Source organism: Bombus bifarius, unplaced genomic scaffold (assembly GCF_011952205.1).
Source record: "Bombus bifarius isolate JDL3187 unplaced genomic scaffold, Bbif_JDL3187 scf7180000008169, whole genome shotgun sequence".
In the NCBI taxonomy this organism is placed as follows: Eukaryota; Metazoa; Arthropoda; class Insecta; order Hymenoptera; family Apidae; genus Bombus; species Bombus bifarius.
In genome coordinates, this window is record NW_022884490.1 from 157,173 (window position 1) to 179,469 (window position 22,297).

At 43.4% G+C, this 22,297-nt stretch overlaps 1 protein-coding gene across 9 annotated transcripts in view; it reads left to right on the plus strand.

Moving 5' to 3' along the window:
- LOC117209307 (potassium voltage-gated channel protein Shal) overlaps positions 1–22,297 on the plus strand; it is a 115,894-nt gene that overhangs the window by 18,213 nt on the left and 75,384 nt on the right. For all 9 annotated transcript variants that reach the window (XM_033451152.1, XM_033451157.1, XM_033451155.1 and 6 more), the window contains exon 2: positions 21,176–21,338. In XM_033451152.1, the coding sequence (XP_033307043.1) occupies positions 21,176–21,338 (163 nt within the window). The remainder of the gene's footprint in view (positions 1–21,175; positions 21,339–22,297) is intronic.

Consider the following 22,297-nt stretch of genomic DNA (forward strand, 5'->3'; position numbering starts at 1 on the left):
TCCCCTTTGGTTTGATGGACAGTGTAGAACTTTTTCGAAAAATGATTCGGTTAACCGTGGCCGTTCCTCGCCACGGAACTGTTCGTTTCTCTCGGGCAGTAGCGTTAACAAGATACGATTTGTAATTCATGAGGCGACCAGCAAAAAAAGAGAGCGTTCGAGCGAGAAAGCATCCCGGTTTTCTGGTCCAACGTTGAGATTCTGGGGATTTATTAAGTGTGGAAGATTTATCCCTCCGTTATTTAGATCCAGGAGAAGCATGGCTCGATTCCTTCCTTTTCTTTAAAGAAATCCCTAATATTTCCTTTCCAAGGAGGAAACTTACTATCGTTGAATTTTCTTTAAAATACGATATATCCATCCTTCACTCGTAAAAGTAAAATCTTCCACGAGCTCGTCACTTTGCATCGGACCATGATACGGAGTATCACGATAACACCGAAAGAATTACGTTAGATTACCTTTTATCTCGAGACTTTACGATCCAAGTTACAACCGCGGTACGGTCTCTGCTTTTGTGGCTCTTTTGTTTATTCTATCAAACGGTGGATCTTGAGACTCAAAACTCGCGAACGAAATCCCTGATATCCTATATCAGAATTAAACAAGATTGCCCTGCGGCTACAGATATTCCGTCTGACGTTCCTTTTGCCTCTTGGTGTAAGTAAGTAGTGGACGAAAGGTAAAGAAGACGAAAAATCCTAAAGGATTCTTCGTCATCTTCGGGGTTGCTCCGAGTATCGTTCGTTCGGCTGCTAAATCGAGAATGAAGCAGCAGTTTTCAGGTCCCAGTGGGACGATCCTTCTCCAGGTTGGTCGAGCCCTCTCTTTTCCGCTCTAGTCGTGTTCTCCCCCATAGGATCTTCCATGGCCTTCCAGCATCTATGTCTCTATCGATCTGCTTGGCCGGAGCTGTGCACGAGGCCAGTTTGGGCGGGGCCAAATTGCGCGTAAAAGAAAAATTAATAACAACTGATCGTTTAATCCGCTTCCGGACGATGGATGAGTCTGATACAACCGAAAAAGATATCCAATCTGTTGTATGGACCGGTAGAACACATTCGACGGGGAATTAACGAGCTTCGTCGAACGTATCGATTATGAAATTTCATCTGGCCTCGGCGACTCTCAAAAAGGCTTGTAACGAATCTACCGCGATGATGAGGCTAATAATAAAATTACGATCACGTTGCTGTAGTTTCACAAAGACGAAGTTTTTTGACGCCTCGAAGAATGGAATCGCGAGTCTAACAAAGGAGAAAATTTGGCAAATTTCAATGAAGCGTAATTAGGTGAAATTTTTTATGGATAATTGGCGATGTGTGTAACCGAAAGGTGACCAATGGAAAGTTTCTGGCACGATGTCGACTGACTCACTTTGTTCGGAATGACCCAGTTGCTCGCTAGCAACACGGCTCTCTCGATTATGGCGGTAACTTGGTGCAAAGGGTTCGCTTGCTTCTAACAGAAATTCCCACCCCATCTAGTGCCGCTGTTTCTCTTCTCTCTGGGAAAATCGTCTGCTCGAGCCGGATGGATCTCGGTCTTCTCGTCTATTAAACAATCGATTCTGCATCGTTAACCAACCCCTTTTATTTCCTCCAACCGTTACCGAACTCAAGAAAGTCGAAGCGATTCGATGATCTACTCCCACACCTATTTATATGCTATACAACCTGTACTATACCGTACTTACTCGTTCCTCCTTTCACAAGAAAACACAAGGGTGCGACAGATGCACTTGCCTGCATAGAAGGTCTTTAAACTCGCGCCGCTAGCTTAGAAACTAAACTACGTTATATATCGGTCGAATAACATCAAAGGAGATGAGTCGAATGAGAGTATCCGCTATCGCAGAGGCGTTTCTCAGAAATTTTCAGTCGACCATCGTTCGTGTTATTTCGGTCAGGGTTGCCAGAGATTTCAGGAAGGAAAACGCTGTATCGAGCACGGTGACTGGAAAGGTCGTAAATTCAAGACAAAGGCCACGCGGCGCATCGTCTAATTTTTTCCTCTGAAACGTCTCTGGTTGGATTGTTTTTGCCGACGAATTCAACTATCCTGTTGTTCTGCCGCGTTGCTTTGCCGCGGTTTCGCCACGCGGAAGCTTCCTTGGCTCTTGTCCAAGTTCATGCTACGCGGTTGTTCGGAACCGGAAGCGGTCATCCAGGCACAATGGCGAAAGTACGCAAGACCCTCTGGCTTTCGCCGTTTATCCCAGCCTTGTGTCCTTGTCCGGTCAGACTCTGTTCTACTTGGATTCTTCGGCGAGCTTCCTAGACACGTACGTAGAAGTTTCTGGTTCCGTGTCGATCGGCGGATTTATCCATTCTTCGGGCGGAAGCTGCATCGGTCGGCTGGCCGTCGTCGTTGGCGAAGTTCGATTGAAAAGTGGCCGTGCGAAAAGTTGGAATTGCACCGGCAGAAATTCGGCTCTTTCGAACCTTGTGCTTCTCGAGCACGAGTCGAATTTATGTTAGCTCGTACCAACTTTGGTCGAGTCTGATCGTGACGTTCTCATCGTTGTTCAACCATGTCGGTTTCTAGAATTGGTGAATTTATCTTATTGATTGGCCTCGTAGTCTTGAAAGTACCGTTATCGCCTTCGTTCAGATTCTCATCACATGAACTTCAGTTATACGAACTGTGTACACTTCCGTTGCTCCACACAGATGCACTTTTATTGTAATTAAATCGATCATGAAGAATATAGCGTGATTTTTAAGAAACAATCAAACGATGTATTAAAGCTGACAATGGCGCAAATAGATAGAGTGTGGACGATCTTCAAATAACTGAATACTCTATCAACGAATCTAATGGCTCTAAACGTAGCGCTGCTAACTTTGACGATGTATTCGTGGAAGGAGAGATTGGTGGCTGGAATTGGGGAGACGAATTCGCCAGAGACAAAGTTTGCCTGGCTCTATCGCGATGATCGATGACTAAAAATACTGTTTCTCCGTGACATTTAACGCTTAATCGAGCTGACTCTCCTTCTGAAACATAATTGCCCTTTCTCATTAGCCTCTTTCACGGTTTACGGTCCGATCAGTTTCTCCGACGTCTACACGACTGGTAATCGGTGCGAGAGAAGATCAGAATAAATTACACGGAGCTAACGGTGTCGAACCTCGCCTCGATTCTCCCAGTCGAAGGATATTTATTTTCGATCCTGCAATTTGTATTTTTGGTGCCGGGTGAATATTTTAACGAGAGCTTTCAAGCATCTCGTCTTCGCTCTTCTCGGGAAAGTGGCTCGAACGATGGATTTAATTCGCGGTTTGATTTTATCGGATCGTTTAAAAGCGTTCGTGCTCGAAGCGACGTCCCGTCAATTTTTGAAGGTTTTCAGGTAATAAGGTCAAGTCGCGTAGTGCTTGCCACACTTAAGTGCTTTCGGAAATAGCCCGCGTTAATAAAATTATTCCATTTAAATGTGTGATTCAGCCTCGGGTTTGTTCGCGTTCCTGAGAAACATCGCTTTTCCTCTGTTGTTTGTTCCGAATTGAAAATTGAAACATCGGGTCGAACTCGAGCCTCGCCGATGTTCTAAAAATGAACGGGCAATTCCAACTTTTGAAATGCTTTGAAAGAACGAAGAAGGAGCGAGCTTGGTTTTTTTCCGTAAGAGTAAAGCATGAAAGCGGGTATAGGAGATCGAACTCGGTGTATATCCTTAGCAGAGAAGAAACGAACCATGGGAAAGACGCTGGAGCGCGAGATCGGGGCATCGATGTGAAAATCGAGCGTCGATTTGCCAACGAAGTGGCGAGGTAAAGAAAATGGGAAAACAAGCGAGCGAATAGAGAGAAGGCGATCGCGATGCGATCAGACGGGATGCTGCGAGTCGATCCTTTGGCATGGGAGAAGCTCCCAAGGGTTTCGTGTCGTGTTTGGAAGGCCTGAAAGGAAGGAAAAATGGAGCAGCTCGAGACGTACTCCGTTCGCTGAGCAGAGAACGAAGAGAGAGTAGAGCCAGGCATCGATTTCGAATCCTTCTTCTTCCTTGAATTCCTCTCCGCACCCTTGGATACGAGCCAGCCTCTCTCTTTACGGCGAACGAGCACGAATAAAAGAGACTGGCGAATGGAAGAAAAAGAGAAAGGACACGCCGACCCATAATGTAAATCAATGCTTCTGCCAATAAACCCGGGCATCTAGCGAAAACTTTCGAAATTCCGCCAGGACTCGTCGGATTGAACGTTCGGCCACTGTTCCGTCCACCACCTTTTTTTTGTCTATGAGGGAAGCATCCAAGAGAATCCGATAATGGAAGATACGTTGCTGGATTACCATCCGTTCGGTCAGTGTATAGGTTTTGATAGGGTTACCGAGAAAAAACTTTTCCTCCATAGTAGAAGAATTAGTTTCGTTCTTGTTACTATTCTACCGTCTAATCCCGGTTTCTACGAAATGTAGGGTAAGCTAGGAATGAAAGTAACGAGTTCAGTATCTTAAAATACTTAGCTAGTAGATGTTTGTAGAGAAGGGAAAAACTTTTTGATCCTATGAAGTTCTCTCCTGCCTAGTGTTTCCAAATTGCAATTTAAGTATTTTCTGTATGAGCGTATTGCTTATTATTCTTCATAAATTTTTAACTTAGCTTTATCTTTGTTGAACGTAACATGCACTCTCGTTGATATAATATACACTTGATAACCGAGTGGCTGGTTCGGCAGATTTCAATGAGTTCGAAGTTTAAATACATAGTTTTTTTTAGCACCCCGTATACTTTTCACGAGATCGTATTCAAAAGTGAAATTGTTACTTTCGAGTTCGGTTTCCTATGTTTCTTCTCGTTCATCTATGCTACCGCTTTGCGCGTAATTCGCGCAATAAACGTTTAATTAATTTCTGTGAGTGCGGCCCGCACCGTTGGCCAAGAAGAGCTGCAACGAATTCAGAATTTTTCCTCCATCCTCTAAGCTTTCCACTACATAGGATCGGTAGAAGTTATATTTAATTAAACGCGTGCACTTTTCACTCGGTGTTCAGCCGGAGTCGCTATAAATCTCGTGTTGGTCCTTGCCGGCTTTAATTTCGAAACGCGCACGGCCCCGCTTTAATTCCAGCTGCGCCGCGATAGCTGATTACGCGCGCGATCCCTCTGTCCGCTTTGTAGTAAGCGTAGATCATAAATCTGCGCTTAATTCTGTTTTCGTCGGCGTAGAACGCGAGTACGCGAGCAATTGCATCTCGTACTCCGTGAAATTGCTTGTCGCTAAACTAATAGCCGATTAGTATTGTCCGGTTGCGCTATCGCGATACTGATTTCTCATCATATTCGCTTCGTGAATCGTACGCCAAGTGGCTTCTGTCCTGTCGAATAACTTCGTTACGATATTTCACGATTTTTCATCTCGATGCGAGATAATTTCATTTGAAAGAACGTCGTTCGTGATTCTTCGTGTATGTGCATCTCGTCGTGTTTCTTCTACCTACTACAATCATTACAGCTAGTTCATTGATACGTTAAAGCAATTAGTCAACGATTACGATCTTCAATGATTAGAGCAACTCACGCTAGTTAGGATTCGAAATCGATGATCATTGCGCTGTCGTGAGGTTCATAAATTTATTTAAGAATAGCATGAGTTTAGAGAAGCATAGGTGGCCAGAAGTTTTTCACGAGGGTGTTCTACTCTCTCTCGTTCCTACTTTTACGTTTTTTATGGGCACGATCGAGGTGTTGGAATACTATCAACTATGCCTTGGCCGAGTGCCTACCGTGGATACCGATCACTTGGTGGTCGCTAGTGGTGATCACTTTCTCTAAAATTGTACTTGACAACTATTTGGCTACCGCGGTAGAAAATGAGGAAAATGGGCAGGGCAAGGGAAATCATTAAATATATGTAATAAAAATCGCACTTAGTGGTATAATTGGTCCAGCGTGTAAGGGACCTCTTCTCTGAGAATTTCTTAGTTACTGAAACTTAACTTTATTATCGACACTATGCTAACGCGCCTCTTAATGTTGTTGCGTGTTCTCGGTTAACAACGTAACAACCGTTTAATAGCCCGGAGATGTCGTGACAACGATTCCAGATAAAGTTCCGGATTACCGCGTGAAATCGTAGCATTGTTCCGTCGATCCCGTGTTTAATTTGCTGGTAGAAGCTTTCCAGTTAACGACCGGCATAAGCCATTCGTGTTATCTATTCGGAATTACCAAGATATACGATTAATCGCGTTTTTCCGTCGATAACTAACGGATTAGTCGACACATTTTTCTTGGCGCGATCTTTCGAATTCGAGAAGAATGGAAGAATTCCTGATTCATAAATCGGCCGATGACGGTATTTGGTGATCGGCCAAGTTTTCTCACTTTCCATTCTACCTATCGCTGTGATAATTTAGATGCGTTAACGTTCGTCCGGATCGCAGCATTCCGCAATGTTCTTTCTCCGCTTGTCACGCGATGTTCAGCGAACAAGCAACCTAGTTGCACAGAAATATCTCCGTTTCGACGTTCGACAATAGCCATTCGTTATACCCATCGAAATCTGACATGGAACGTTTTCGCTGGTCGCAGATGCGCAAACTGTCGGAACCGCTCGATCACGACGAATTTCAGTAGATATCTTTAGTAATTATCCTTAGATATACAAGCCGGCAACCACACAATGCAGCTCCCTCCATCTATTCTAACGCAAGAAATAATCATTCAGCGATATTATTTAAACCTAAAGATCCTTCGGATCAGCAGTTTCTCCTGATAAATTACTGTCCGCTACTACTTGCTCCGAATCTGCTCTTTATCTTCGACCACTCAATATCTCGACAGAAGCATGGGTTCCATTTGCATTCAATTCCTCTGCAAAGAACCCTCGAACGATGCGGTAAATCCTCTTCGAACTTTATACCCTCTCAAGTCCGGCACGATCCGGAAACGGCTTCGTCGTTAATTTATGTCGATCGCCTAAGGTTTATTCAATTTTTTATTGTGCCACGTAACGGCGCCGACCCTCCTTCTTGATGGCAGGGCAGCAGGGCGATAAATTTTGGCAAAAAAGGACCGAACATTTTGCGGACAGATCACTGTATCGCCATTAGATCTACCAACATGCTTTTGAATGGACTGTCAGGCTGGTCGTACGAACGCATAACTCTTTTGGATTTCATACTGCCCTTCTATCGATCTATAATTTTTCCCTGTTTTTCGTTAGCATCGCCAACGACGACGTTTAGACACTTGTTCTGTGGTAGATTTATATTTGCCCATTTTCGTTATTTCACGAAGTTTGATAAATTCGAAAGGTAACGAAGTCTTCTAAAAAGATACAGACGTTAATTATTTTTATTATATTTATTTATCTGTCTTCCGTTTTCCATTTCCTTAAGAGAACACCGAGAACTTCGGAAAAAGTGTATCAATGGAAAGTCTGAAATATTTGTATAACTCGATCTCTTCTACTGTGTTCTTCAAAGAAGAAACTGATTTATATATATAGGACTATAACAAACGTTGATGTTCAAAGTAGCGGAGTTTGATAAATTCGACAACTTCTAATTCAGTCAAGTTAAAGAGGTTCGACGAGTTTTGAAGGTACGGAGCTCGCGAGATACTAAGAGGGTTCTGCGGAAGTTCTAACAACTTGGGGCACGTAACCAGCTATCCTCATTCGAGTCTCATCGCGTGACGTAAACCGTGAAGCGCAGGTTCCCGGGAATCCAGCATCCAAAACGCTGGCTTGAGCCGATTGGTAATCAATCTTGCCGAACAATAATTAGGAGAGGGCTATTCCGGAGGGTCAGAAAATGGCCGAGTATATCTGAAGCGTCAGTTTCGACATTTATTAATTAAAGATGTCCGTGGAAGATAGCTGAATCATCGTGTTTTTTAAATTTCTCTTCGACACGGTGAGTTTAATGAATGCGCTTTTCCCCAACTTTCGCTCCGTGTTCTACGATTCATCGGTGATAGATATTTTCTGATTGAAACTCAAGTATCATAGTGGAGCAAGCGAAACGACACTCGGTACTCGTATATCGAAAGAGATGTTCCCTTCTTTTTAAATTTGTCTAGAAAATAAAAATCGGTATTTATGATAGTGGCGTGGAAACCAAGTTATCTTCTCATTTTGCCTCAAGAACAAAAAAAAAATAGAGAAGAATTCTATTTGGTGCTCAGGTTAAGAAGCACGCGTTGCAGCTAACATAACTGAGCGCATACACGTACGAGTTATGCGTCACGAGCTACATGGTGAATTATGATGGAATTCGGAGATACGCGTGGACGAGAGAGACGCGAGACGGCGATGGGGAGAGAATAGGGTTAATCGATGCCAGGGTGGAATGAGACTTTGCGATTCCATTTGAATTCCCAATCACGTAAACCCAACCCCGACGACTTTCCGACCAGCCTCCTACCCTTTAGTGATCATTCTGCCTCATCGAACGTGGTTATTACACCGTCGTTAAAGTAGCAGCTACCTGGTGCAGTGGCGTAACGGCTGCAAAGGTCTCTCTCTCTCTTTCTCCCTCTCTTTCACTAGAAAATAGTTCAACCGAGTAGAACTTAACGTGAAAAGTAAAATATTCAGACGCGTCCTTGATTTTATTTCGATCGAAGAAAACACGTTAAATCGTTTCCAGAACAAGTTTCTCGAGAATCGCGGTTTTAATGGACAGCCATTAAATTTTTTGAGCGTTCTGGCAGCTATGAACTTGGCCCGCGGAAACTTCGATCAAGCATCGCGAAACCAGTTCTACAATCGAAACGCATAAATTGTACAATGTAGAACGCGTATGCAAATACTTGACATTTATAAATAGCATGCAGGTTCGAGATGAAAATAGCGAAGGCTGCACCAATGGAAGGAAGGAAGAGAAGCGATGGTGCATGGAGCTTCAGCTGCTCCTTGCAAACCCGCCCTTCCCTCTGCTCTTACCCTTTATCGTACGAGCTTGAACAGGGATGTAATAAAGCCATTGCCGATCGCGGCTGATCGGCGCGTTTTCTTTATCCGCGGTGAAGTCGCTGTTGCATGGATCAGCGGTCCTACGCGATCGATCTCGTTTTACCTGCCTGTAAACATTCTTCAGCGATACCCTTTTACCAACGATCCAGTTGTTTATTCTGTGCCCTTTGGATAATTTTACGACGATTGCCTGCGCGTGACCCACATAACTAGTTTTCTTTCTTTATTTATCAATCCCCTTGTTAAAGAGGAACTTACAGCCTCCTCGGCTTCATCGGCGGATAATAGAGGCTGTTGTTTGTCTTTTCGGATTGTTGGATCCGGATTTCAGTTTCCATTAGTCCGACCATTGGGGCTACTCATCTTGTCGATAGGTTTCTCCCCTGACGGACTAACGTTTCACTCGACTGGTCTGATCATGGTAGCTCCCTACTACTTACGAGACTCGATGGTACTCGAAGCTAGACAGAGATGCGTATTATATTCCATTTCTGAATGTTGTTTGTGAGATAAACACGCTTACAATGTACATAAATTCAGATTTGAAACTGAGTGGCGATGATAATCGGAATTTCAATTTTATTTAGATTAAATGTTCGCCAAGGAAGTGTGAAAAAGCGCGTTCAATTTACCGAGAAGGGACACGTGATAAGGAAATGGCGAGATACAGGACGCTGGTACGGCGAGAATCAATGTCGCGACGGATCGGGGACGAAGCTGGATGCTCTTGGGACGATTAATCCGATTAATCACGAAGTTGGTTCTGGTGCCGCTTATAATTCAGGCAAGTTGCGCCTCGCGGCAGATGCGCGAAGCGTAACCTCCAATTATTCGTAATCTGTTCACGGAATTATCTGGCCGCGTGCTCTACCCTAGGCACCAGGTTTCATTACGTCTCGTCTGTTAGTTCTCAGGATTCACGATCATATCTGAGATTTCACGCCAGGCAAAGACTCGGCGTCTAAACTGAAGGATCAAATCTATTAGTAGGATTTTCAGTAAAAGTTAAGAGATCGTGTTTTAAGGAAAATTATTTTGAAGGATAAATCGTATCATCAGATGGAAGATTCTTTTTTCGTCGAGCGTCAATCATTTTTCCTTGGTCCTTTGATCCAACCGTACTACTTCAAATTCCATTAACAGAATTTCATATTTCTGAGGTTGCCGGCGTTCCTTAGTCCCGCATTTTCGCCCGCAACCCGTTTAAATCGAGGCGAATATTCCAGCTTACGCGTCTCGAATGTTAGAGCGACGCTTACGTTTTCGCCTAAAATTCAACACGCCATACGTAACGAAATGCAAATTCGTACGACTTGTGTTTCCTCGTGGAAGGAAAGAGGCTAAAAAGAACGTGCGTCGCGGAAAACGACGCTCGGTAGATATAATAGAGTAACGCAATAAGGAAGATAAAGTCGTTTTCATCGTACGAAACAGACGAATAGACGAACGCCGACGGATTTAATGCGATTGAAATAACGGAGAAAGAACAATTTCGTTGCGGGAGTGGATTGCAGCGGAAAGGAGCGAAAATAAAAAGCGCCATTGAGATTCGAATCATTAACTGTCTCTTAAAGCTCCTTTATGTTTCTTTTCCAAGAATTTTCTTTTTTTACGTTCAACTCTTTTCACTTCGCCTTATTGACGCGATATAACGTTCTAATCCACGGAACTGCGAAAAAAAGCAGTTTGGTCGGTCTATGTTATGTTAGTTGGTGGAAATGGTAATTTTATTGGCAACATCGTAGCAGACGAATGAAACGTTAGCCCGTAGCACGCAAAGGATCGAGATAAGTCACGTGCTGCTAGTTATTCGCGAGAAATGTGTGCGTCTTTCGTCGAAGATATCACGCAGAGAATTAAGTTTAGCCGCCGTGTTTTCTCTCAGCGAACGGTTCCCGACCTAGTGGGTTTCGACTTTCGTTTAATCCGAGACGATTTCTTCGTTCGTATCGTCCAGACTCTTTTTCGCTCCATCTTTAATCCTTCGAAAGACTTCTAATAACGACAGAGGAGCAAGATCTCCCGTTACATTGGTTTCTTTCGATTTCATCTTTTTCAAAATTTTCATGGACTTTGGAAAAACACACGAGCGAGCCATTTGTCATCGTTAGAGGAGAAATTGTGCGACGGTGCTTTGTCTTCGTCCCCGAAATTCCCTCAAATATTTTTCCCTTGTCCCCCTGTCGCGATACATCTTGTTAAAAATTTCAACGTCACGACGAGATTGTTTCATCCCTTTCACGTTTCTTTCCTTCGCTCGAAAGAAGTCTGATTATCCTATTCAAAATTAGGTGTCTCGACTGTAGGAAGAACGTCGTTAATGTACGTTTGATGCTGGAACGAGAGCAGATTTGTCAAGTTCGAATCGAAAATTCGAGACAGGTAATAATTCACGTTGAGAAGCAGGCCATGACTTTCTATTTCGGTTCTATCGCTATCCTCTCCTTCGCCTACGATTCCCGAATGTTCCCCGAGCTTTTCGGCTTCCTGATGGATGTTTCCTTCTGTCTCGTCGACGACGGCGTCTCACCGCGAATTGTCGAGCGCAAGGTGAGAATGCGCTTTATTTTTGGACAACACGCGCTAGGAGACCGCTACGAAAATCTAGAAAGCCGATGTGTTCGTCTTTTAATAGCACGTTGCATCCTGGTCTGGCTTCGACGCCTACTGCGGACTCGAAAAATAAGTGTCCACATAAATCGCCCTGGTAAACCGTTTAAACGAATTGCTCATTGAAAAATACGCAATCGCCCGATCTTTCTCTTATTTCTCTTATTTATTTTCATTTATTTTCCCTTGTTTATTTGGAACGCCGATGAACGCGGCGTGGAATGGTCAGGCAGTTTTTGTGTGAAAAGAAACGAAGTGGTGATAGACAGAGAAGCGGGTTGAACAAAAGGGAGCTCTATTAATAGCTGATTGGTTAGCAGTTATATAAAGAATCTGGAACGTCAAAATAAAATTAACGGTTTCATAGTAAATCTACCCTGTAGAATTTTTTCTGACGTTCTTGTACACACGTATGTATTTTACGATTCCAGATTTGCATACGCGATGTTCTTCGTTAAGCTCACCCATATACCACTTTGTCTATCAATCTCTTTTAAACGACATAACGTCGATATTCTATCATTTTATTATCCCACGTGCCAGGCTATATTTTTATATTTTGCTGGATCTAAAAATTTCCTCGGCCAGGTCGATACGAGACGTATCGTGGCGGAACTCCCGGGGGACGAGCGGTTTACCAGCGCCGATACACAATACGATCGGAAATGTTTTCCCATTGAGGCTCTTTTAATTTTATGACACTTTCATTACACGGGCTGCTGCGACTGTTCCATTTGCGGCCGATGAAAGAGCCCGCGATGCGCCTCGTCGATGAACATCGGCCGCGAACAAAGCTCGAGAACCGATCCGGTCTCCGTTTTTATCGACCAGTTGCGTTATCAAACGGCAAACAAGAAGCAAACACGTTGCTCTCCCCACCCCATCGGTTTTTTCGTCGACGCATTTTTCACCATTTTTTTTTATTTCCTTTTGATTTTCCCCATTATTCGTTCGTTCGAATAAATTCCCATGCATTACGATCGATTCTCGTTAGCACGATAGAGAACAATGGATAGAAAAGCGCGGCTAGAGAGGCCGTGGGGAAAAATTATCCTCTCGCGAATTTTCCAAGCTACCTCGTTGCTATCAGTTTGCTATAGCAGGCAAATTTAATTGGAGGGATCTCCGGAGCGCGAGAATCTTTCGTTCTCGGAAAGTATCGAGTGTCTTCGAGTAGCATGATTCGTTAGAAAAATTCGGAATCGCCGACTGATTTTCACGAGGAATTTTCTCGCGAACGATTTACCAGAGAGATACGTATATCGTTGGGCGAAAATGGATACGCCTGGCTGCCTCTATCTCTCTCGTGATTCCCTGGCGGCTTTGGTAATTATCGACCAGCGATTCCGTTAGCCCGCTCAAGCGGATTATTTACGATTGCCGTTTCATCGACGGCGATCGGCTTTAAGACGAGCTTAACGCGCGCGTTTAAGTGGCAGATATTCTCGCGGCGTTCGCGCTTCTCTAAAGATAGCACTAGTGATCCATGTGTTCTTGCTAGATTCTAAACTCGTTCTGCCGTCGCGTGTCCCGGTAGTCCGCGACAAATAAGAGACTCATCCCGCGATCGGAATGTTCTCCTTGAACTACGGATACGTTTCCGTTCAATTTCATTTCCACTCTTATCCATAATGCGTTAGAACAGCCAATATGACGAAATGGTTTCCGATAATATTTACTGGTTTGACGAGCTTCGAGCCGGAGATTCAAGTAGATTCAGGTTCGCGACGTATGAAAATATTTTGCTAAATAGTTCTTGATTTAGCGTGTTATCTTAGCTACTTCTAGAATTCCCTGTCGTATCGTATTCTATTTAAACACAGAGACCGTCTCGTACGGAATTTGCTTCGCTTGATCGTCAGGCGACAAAACTTGTTGGATAGCTAAACTTTATACATAGAATAATTAAATACTTCGACTCTGAGTGTGCTTGCTTTAACATTAGAAGTGCCAAACTTGCCAAAATCTTTTGTTTTTGCAATTACTATAGATAGGCGAGTGCCTTCGGCAAAACTAATGACTTGTATTGAAACAGAAACGTAATTATAAATACCTACGTATCTTCATTACACCGGTTTAATTATAAACATCTACCGTACAGTATCTTCGGATATGTAATGTAGGTTAGTAGTTCTAGCGTTAACGCGCAGCTTTAGTCAAATTTCAGTTTCCTTGGCTACGGTCAGGAAAATGTGTCAGTTTCGAATTTACTACGACGAAGTATGAACAGATTCGCAAAGTGGTTCGCGATGAACCTCGATTTTTCTTACGAAATAATCTGTCTATACGGAGCGACGACAGCGAACGAAGGAACGAATACGAAACGTCTAAAGTTAATGAGCTCGTTCGACAGGGAGGAACGATCAATCGCGCGGTGTCGTGTCGCGTCGAGCAATGGAAAATATATGCTGCCGCGGAGAAATGACACAACCTAATTAATTTTAGTCCGTCGACGAAACAGTCGTGGAGAAACCGGTGCAGCGTCGACGAAAGATATATCGAGGTTCGCGACCAACACGGCGTTTCTATTATTACTACGGTAAAGTATACGCGTTGAAGCTAACGAACCGCCCAATCGCGCGACAAAGTTGACGACGCGTTTCAAAACACGGATGCGAAACGATCGACGTTGGGTATTCGAGTATTCGAATCGTAAAAAGTTTAGAGCATTTTTAGTATCGAATAAAGAACAATCGTAAAAACGATCTCATGGTCACTTAAACGATTTTTGTTTTCGGAGTTCTCGTATCCTTGAAACTGCCGCAATGGTCGCCATTCCGCGACCATAAGCCGTTACTTTACTTTCAGTGCTTTACCCCGTGCTTCAACTGTGGAAAATATCCTCCTCCTTCTTTTTTCTCCAGCCACGAGTTAGCGAGGCTGCATTGAACGAGTTACGTGTTTTTTCTTTCGTCCGCGCACGTTGAGAGACGATAACGAAGCTTTATGTATTTAAAGTGAGATGAAATTAACTCGGCATCGCGTTCATGTGGACTATATTAATGAAACAGGGGAAGACAGGGTGGATTTTTCTTAAGAAAAATTGAAGAAGCACGCGACGACAGTGCGATGTGCTTCGCTGCCGGAAGTAAACCGTTCCGCAACGCGGAACTCGTTTTAAACGAATTACTCGACGCGATCGGTTTTCCAAAGTTCATTAAGCCATTTTCACGGTAGGTTTTAACGCATCTTGGTACAGGTACACGCGCGTAGACTGGATCTATTCTGTCGTATCCATGGTTACATGCGAGCATGTCGAATAATCTTTGGCAACCAGTGTCTCGATTGGAATTAATCGAGTCGCAAAACGTTTCAGATTCTCATAATGGATATTCCGTCGTCTGAGACTTTAAATGGTTAAAGTCCTTTACGAAGTCCATAGAGAGGAGCAATTCTTCCCACTGTAATCGTAAATCCGTAATTAATTAACATTTAATAACTTCGCCGCCTCGTAGTTTCATAGTTCGATCGTTGTATCTTTTTCCGACTCTCTGCTCTTTCGCTCAAGAACATCAATTTTCCCGTAATCGTCGAGATACGATCGTCCAAATTGTTCTCGCTCGGACGAAACCAGATGTCGCGAAAATAAACCGTTCTGGAGTCATTCGCTAATCGAGCGTGTAATTCTCCTAAAATTTTAAGCTTTACGAAACGTCCTTACTCCTTTGCCCAACGATGAAAAATGATGTCAGAGAGAAACGGAAAAATCAAGAGACTGTAGCAATTCTCTGAATGGTTGGGTTCGGATAAAAATTTTAATGCGAATAGTCGTCGTTCGATCTACTTTGTTCGGAGATGCATTTCCGTTTCAATGGTCTTCGATCGGTTTGATCGCGTCTCGAGGCAGAAAAGTTATCGTATTTTAGGAAACTCTGAAAAAAAAGGGGAAAAATTAAGAAAGGAGAGCGAAACGAGAAGAGGAACTTCTTTGGAGCGGGGTTGAAGTTTCAGTTGTCGGTGCTTGTCCGCTCAAAGACGGAACGATCGAATTCGTCGGTGTGGAAAAGTAGTTCTCTCTGCTGCGCTTGTCTGCCCCTTCGACGATCCTCGTTTCTTTGATTCGAGGGGAGGACGAATAAAGAAATCAGGTCGGGATCGTGGAGGCTGCCGACTAACCTTCTCCTTTCCTTCTAATTCGAAGAACGTGCGCGGCACGATTTACGGGGTAATTATATCCGGCGTCTTTTTTTTCAACTTTCCATTAATTCCAGGAGAAAAAGCCTGGCAGCCCGATCGTTCGTTCTCGAGCAAGCTGCGAACGCGTTTACCCTTATTTTACGATCTGGTCGATCGTGGGTATGGTCGATTATTACGAGCTTATTTCTTAAGGAACGAACATTGTCGTTGGAGAGGTTCGTTCACGAGGAATTGATCGGAGCTGGTGTTTTCAGCGTCTTTAAAGTAGGTAAATTAAATTGAAAAATTCTGAATAGCATGGAACATTGTACGAGAAGTTCTTGAAAATTTGCAAATCGCATTTCTCTGACTGCAAGTTTCTTTCGACGAGAACGCGAAGGTAATCCGGTGTCTTGGTGGAAATGACTTGGAAAGTCGAGTGCAGTTTAATTAACTTTTAATACGGTCAGAAGGTTTTTCAATGCTTTTTGCCCCATCGATTTCGTCGAACAAACCGATCGCCCGTTTCTGCTCGTCGACAAAAACCGCTAGCCAGCCGTGCTTAGTTATTCTCTCGTTCATTGTGAACAGCACTAAAGAAGAACTTGTCCGTGAAAACACGTGTCGTCCTTGTTAACGATGCTACAGCTGCATGAAAGAGGAAAATATTCAACTAGTACCACAGATGAAATACAAGCTAGATTTATCATACGACGCGATTTTGTTCCACATTTACCTTCGTATATCAAGGAGGACAATAGATTCCTCTGTACCATTTTGTGTCAGCACACAGGTCCATTCTAAGTTAGAAATGTAAAATTCTAACGCTTAATGAGGCAATTCATACGCGGCGACGTTATACAAAGGAGAAAGCTTATCGTCCATTTGATAGGAAAGTTGCAATTGGAACGAAAATCCAGATCCCGAAATACTAAAGAAAAAGAAAATAAACACTGGATGAAAAGCTTTTGCGCAAGCTGGCACGTTTCCGCAAACGATAAACAACGGCGCGTGATCGGATTGCTAAATAAATCGAAAGTCGATCGATCGTTCGGTGAGAGAGGCAAACGAAGAAACAGAATGGCTGAACCGGATCTATTCCGACGGTGATAATTCGGTCGATTTCCATGTTTTTGCTCGGCCGTAATACCACTATTTTCTAAGTGGCATCTCGTTCGAAAAGCGTCGCTCGAGCGAGCGTAATATGGAACATCGCCAGCGGGCCAATCCTCGATCGTAGTCGCTCTCAGCAGACCCGGGGCCGCTTTATCGAATTATGTCGCAGTTTCCTGGGGTCCTTCCGGGACATGCACGTCGTCGTTTCGTTCCATCCCGCGGGATCTGGATGCCGGCGTGCCGTCAACTAATTCGGCATACATCGCTGGAACACGTCGACCCGGATCGCGGTCGCCTCCTGGATTTTCATAGCCTCGCCGAACGTTTGCCCGATTTGCTCGATTCCTCGTCTTGCCTTCTCTAACTTCTCTCTCTCTCTCTCTCTCTCTCTCTCTCTCTCTATTAGTTGACCTCGTCCAATTAAAAGCAGCGTGGTGACCGTCGAAACGCGCATTAGTGAAATCGTTCCTTGAATGTTTGATGAACGATCTGGCTTCTACAGTGATTGTTTTTAGTCTAAATCTGTTCTGGGTCTATGTCGTGAGAATATCGTGTTCTTTGGTCTGCAGTAATACCTCATCTATGGGAACAAAATTTTAATTAATACCTGATTATATGATCGAATCCACGATCACGAACACGAATCCATACTAGTCGAGTTAAAAATTACGAGTGACAAGGAAACTCAGTATATTTCTACTATATGAACCGTTGCTTTCTCGATCGACTTACATCGATGAAGTTGTACCGTAGCGAAGCCGAAATAAGACTCAGACCAATGTTTAATAAACATTGAATGATTTATTCAGAAAACAGATCAACAAAGATCGACCTTCCACGCTTGCCAGGACCTTAGCGTGTAGCATTTGCGGAATAATTCAAGTGTCTTTCTTCGGCCAGCCAGCCAACTTGTACGAGCTCCGATGAATTGCTTGGTCGGTGGATTTGCAAAGCGAGAGTAACGAGCGCCGCCTTCGTCGCTTGCCAATTAGTATACACGGTTCTCTTTTTAATAATGCAGCGGCCTACATATGCGGATCGTATGCTGCAACCAGCCGTAATTACGTGGAAACCGCCGGCCACTAATGCGTGCCGGCACAAATACGTTACGACCGCGGGAATCCATGCTTATCGCCCCTTTAGCGGCCCCCAGCTTTCAATGATTCCTGTCTTTGTTTTGCGCTCCCCTCTCTGACGAATAGCACCAGGGCTCGACTGCATCGATAAACCTCTAACACCCTTTGTGATTTTCTCGTGCAGCTCCTTTTTCTTCTTTTCCTCCTCGCACCGGCTAACCTACGTTTTCCTCTGATCATATTTTTTGTCAAGTTTGCCGATTTATCGGTGTGGGTAAGCAATTTATTTCAAGAAAGTGGTGGTTGGTGGTGTTTTTAGACGAGTAGGTTTACTCGATAAAAGAATTTTAATGCTACAAATATTTGATGAAATATACGAATCTTCTTGAAACATAGGAAATTTAGGCGCGAGACCTACTCGGTATTCACGCGAGTTTATCGAAAGCGGAGGAAATGGAAAGTTCGCTAAGAGTCAAGGGTCGTGCGAATTTCTCCTCCAATATGTTTCTATTTCGATAGCTATCGGTATGTCTGCTATAAAATTTCACTCACGACCGAAAGAATTTCAAATTTTCAGCACGATTCACTACCTGCTACCCTATTCGAGCTGGCGGTTCATTGTCCTCTTCTTGCGTTTCAAAGTTTCCCTTTTCATGTTTCTCCGTTTCTTCTGATGTCTCGTTGGGACGAGTAGCCCTCAGCTCTCAGAAGCCGACTGGAAACGCCGATTGTATCTGTCACCGAGTGCCATTCGATGAAACGCCAATAAATTCACCAAAGTTTGACAATCGAATTTTGTCCCCAGCGGTTTTATTTATTTGAAAGGCACTTCGTTCCTTCAAGCTTCGATCGTGCGATCGGTTTGCGTGGCTACGTGAACGTGACGTTTCCAATTTGCCCGGCCATTTCCCAATTTTTCGAGGCTTTATAAAAATCCAGACACGATCGTCGATCAGTCATTAACGGCACATCGATTTAACCCAACTACTTTTACCAGGGTCACGTGAAAATTGTGTCGAGTATGGCTGCACCGAGTGAAGAAAGTGTTCGTGAATTTATCGTAATTTTTCATAGTACGCGAGGCGCACCTGTTTAAGAAATATGAATGAGCTAGATTATTCCGTGGGAATATAGGCACCTGACGACAGAAACCATACGGTCGATCGTATCTTGCACGGAAAAACGGTCTCGTATAGTCCCACGAATCATCATTCAGATGAGGACGCTTGGAAAAAGTACGCCTATATTCGTTATAGGCGTGTAGGTTATTTTTTATTTTTCGTTATTTTTTGACCATACATCCGGACTCTGAAATTGCTTGTCGTTCCCTCGACAATATCAATCAGACTGTTCGATTTATCATTCTTTTATTTAAATGAAGCTTCGTTCGTGTCTCTCTCTTCGGCGTTATCGATCATTTTTCAATTAAGCACCTCCTTCATCCTCAACGGACGACCAATTCTCCTCTCGAAATTTCACCGAGTTTCCCCATTTCGCATCGCTAATTCGATAAATTACTTGATTCCATTTCGAAATTTTGGAGATCATTCGCTTTATTGCGTTATATTTATGTTTTATCGAATACCCGCTAGTTTCAGCGCGAATCTATTCATTCTTTTTCAATTTAATTTTGATCAACGTCACTCGTCAAAATTGTTCCGCGTCCCCATTTCGACGGTCACGTATAAATCTCTCGTTTGCATTTTGAACAGTTTAATATCCCCGCTGACAGCCGCACATTTTATTCCTTTATTATTTCATTGTTTATAAATGTATAACGGTTGCCATTTCCTATTAAAAAATAAAATCCGGATGCTGCGTGATGCGTTGTTCCAGCTTTGAACATGGAATTATAAACGCCGGTGCGCCGAGACAGTTCGAGTGAATTTTCACTCGTGCAGTGGAATAAGACGTCATAGTCAGACATCGCGTTGCCAGGCCTCTGTCAAGCAGACTTGACGTTTGCGGTGCAAGCTTGCGGCGTTGCTTGCCTCCGCGAAGACAGGGCATTAAGCACGACTAGTTCATACACAGTGCGCGGCGTCTGTATCGATTTTACTATATTCTTCTTCTCCTTAGTCAACGGATCGAGACGTCTACGATTCTGCTACAAACATTCCAGTTGCCAAGTTTTCTCGCTCCACTTGCCGGATTTCATTTGGAACATTTAGGAGATCTTTTGGAAGCAGATTTCGTTTTACTAAAATAATTTCTCGCTCGAGGTAAAACAAAAGGGTGAGTTTGAAAAAAAAAAGAGCGGAAGAGGAAAGAGGTCGATAAAAAATGCACGGTTGGTGTAATTTCCGATTGAAAAATTGAAACAGTTAACCAATGTGGATTTGCAACTGTATCAACCCGTGAAAAGCATCGAGGCGGATGGGCAACCACGTTTTGGGGCACGTATAGCCATAGAAAAGTTTTATCGCGGTATGCTCGACGAGAAAAGTCGCTCGTAATCTTTACGGGATATCGTGAATTTGTCGTTTTTCCCTTCTTCTTTCTTCCTTTGCCCGTTTTCTTTTATCCGTTTAATGCAATCCACAAAAAATTGAAATTGAAAGTGTAACTCTCGGAATGAAGTTTCGTAGCTACCCTCGCGAATGCACCAACTTTTCCCCTGCAAAGTTCCATTCCTCGTTTCTTCTCTTCTCTTTTCTGCTACCTTCGTATCGACGCGAAAATCACGATGCAAATTATTTTATAAATCGTGCCAGCGGTGGTTCATAGCGATACTCGCGGTCGTGAAACAACTATGTAATTATGCAGACAGCGGGGCAGAAATTTTCCAATTAAACGCGTTCCTGGAGATGGTTAAAAAGTAAGAACAAAGTTTCTTTCGTACTCGGATAATTTCGTCCTATTTCTTACGCTGTTTCTAACACGAATTATAACGATTCGCAGTTTCACAAGACTTTGTTGAGTTACAGACGGTTAGTATGCAATTTCAGAGTTTGTCAACTGCAACGGCTTCCACTAGAAATGTTTTTGATATAACTGAGTGAAAGGATATCGAGAAATGCAACAAATACGCAACAAAGTGTGGTTGACAAGTAGGAGTAAGGTTTACGTGGAAAAAGTATCGAGTGAAGGGAAACGGTCCGTCTATCGTCAGACAGGAGCTATGTTCCCTTATAGCTCAGACTCGCATTCATTCTTTGAAAAATGATTTCGAGCAGAAGGTAGTCGATTTATTCGAAAGTTTCTGCGAGTGTGTCAATGATTATTGACTTATGATTATTTATTAAGTATCCACTTATCAGTCTATTATTGTATTACAGATTATAAGATAATTTATAATACTAATAAATTGGAATTACTCGTGTGTTACAGGTACGGTGACATGGTTCCGAAAACGATCGCGGGAAAAATCGTGGGGGGTGTATGCTCTCTCAGCGGTGTCCTTGTGATCGCTTTACCGGTGCCTGTTATCGTCAGTAATTTCAGCCGAATATATCACCAGAATCAGCGGGCTGACAAGCGAAAGGCGCAAAGGGTGAGTGTGATTTTTTTACGCGTCTCCTTATCGATACGATACAGCCGATCCACGCATATATCGTCGTATTGAAAATGGCGCGCCGATTCGTCGTACGAATCGTGGGCCATCTATCTTCGCGTTGTTAATCTGTTATCGGTAACGCGTGTTATCGTGAACGAACCCGGTTCGGTCGAAATTTAATTCGACCTTAATTCCGGCCCGATCTAGCTGTAATTCAACGAACCGTCGATGAGTAGAACGATTCGAGAACGGATCCGATTAACCTTAATTTACGTCTTATGGAAATGGAGATTTTATTTTTATTCGAACGCAATAAAAATAAAAGTTCGGAGGGAAGTTTCGACAGAGATTTTAGTGCCACGAAGGATGATAAAGGAACAGATCGCGCGTCTTGGTGTATCGTGGACGCGCTTAAGTAGGCGATTCGTGTTTCGCGATATGTTTTCGCCCGTTTTTCTCGTATATACATACGCCTGGCGTATCCACAAATAGCTGTGTCACTATTCGCGCCACGGACTGTTCACTTTATTCTGGTACACTGGATATCGATATTGTTGGATGTTGTCTTTGGACCTAGTTGCCCGGCCCCAAGGCCATAGCATGGCAAACTTTCAAACAGACATCGAGGATTTTCCTCCTTGTACCTCCGTTGATCACGATACACGATTTTGATATTTTCAATTATACCTTTGTATTGCACACTTCAACGTTCGCTGTATTCATCTGCGATATTTAACGATTGATCGAACGACCATTTGAAATTCACTCGTAGAAGATAGGATTAAAGTTAGAGAAACTTTTGGTTTCGATAGCAGAGACGAGATATTTTACAGGCAAAATGTAAATGTTGGGTCAACCACCTGGTGGATTTAAGCTTCTGTTCCTTGCAGCAGCGGTGTGCTCCGTGAACGGACACTACGATTAATTTTGCCAAAGGTGATCTTTACCAACGCGAG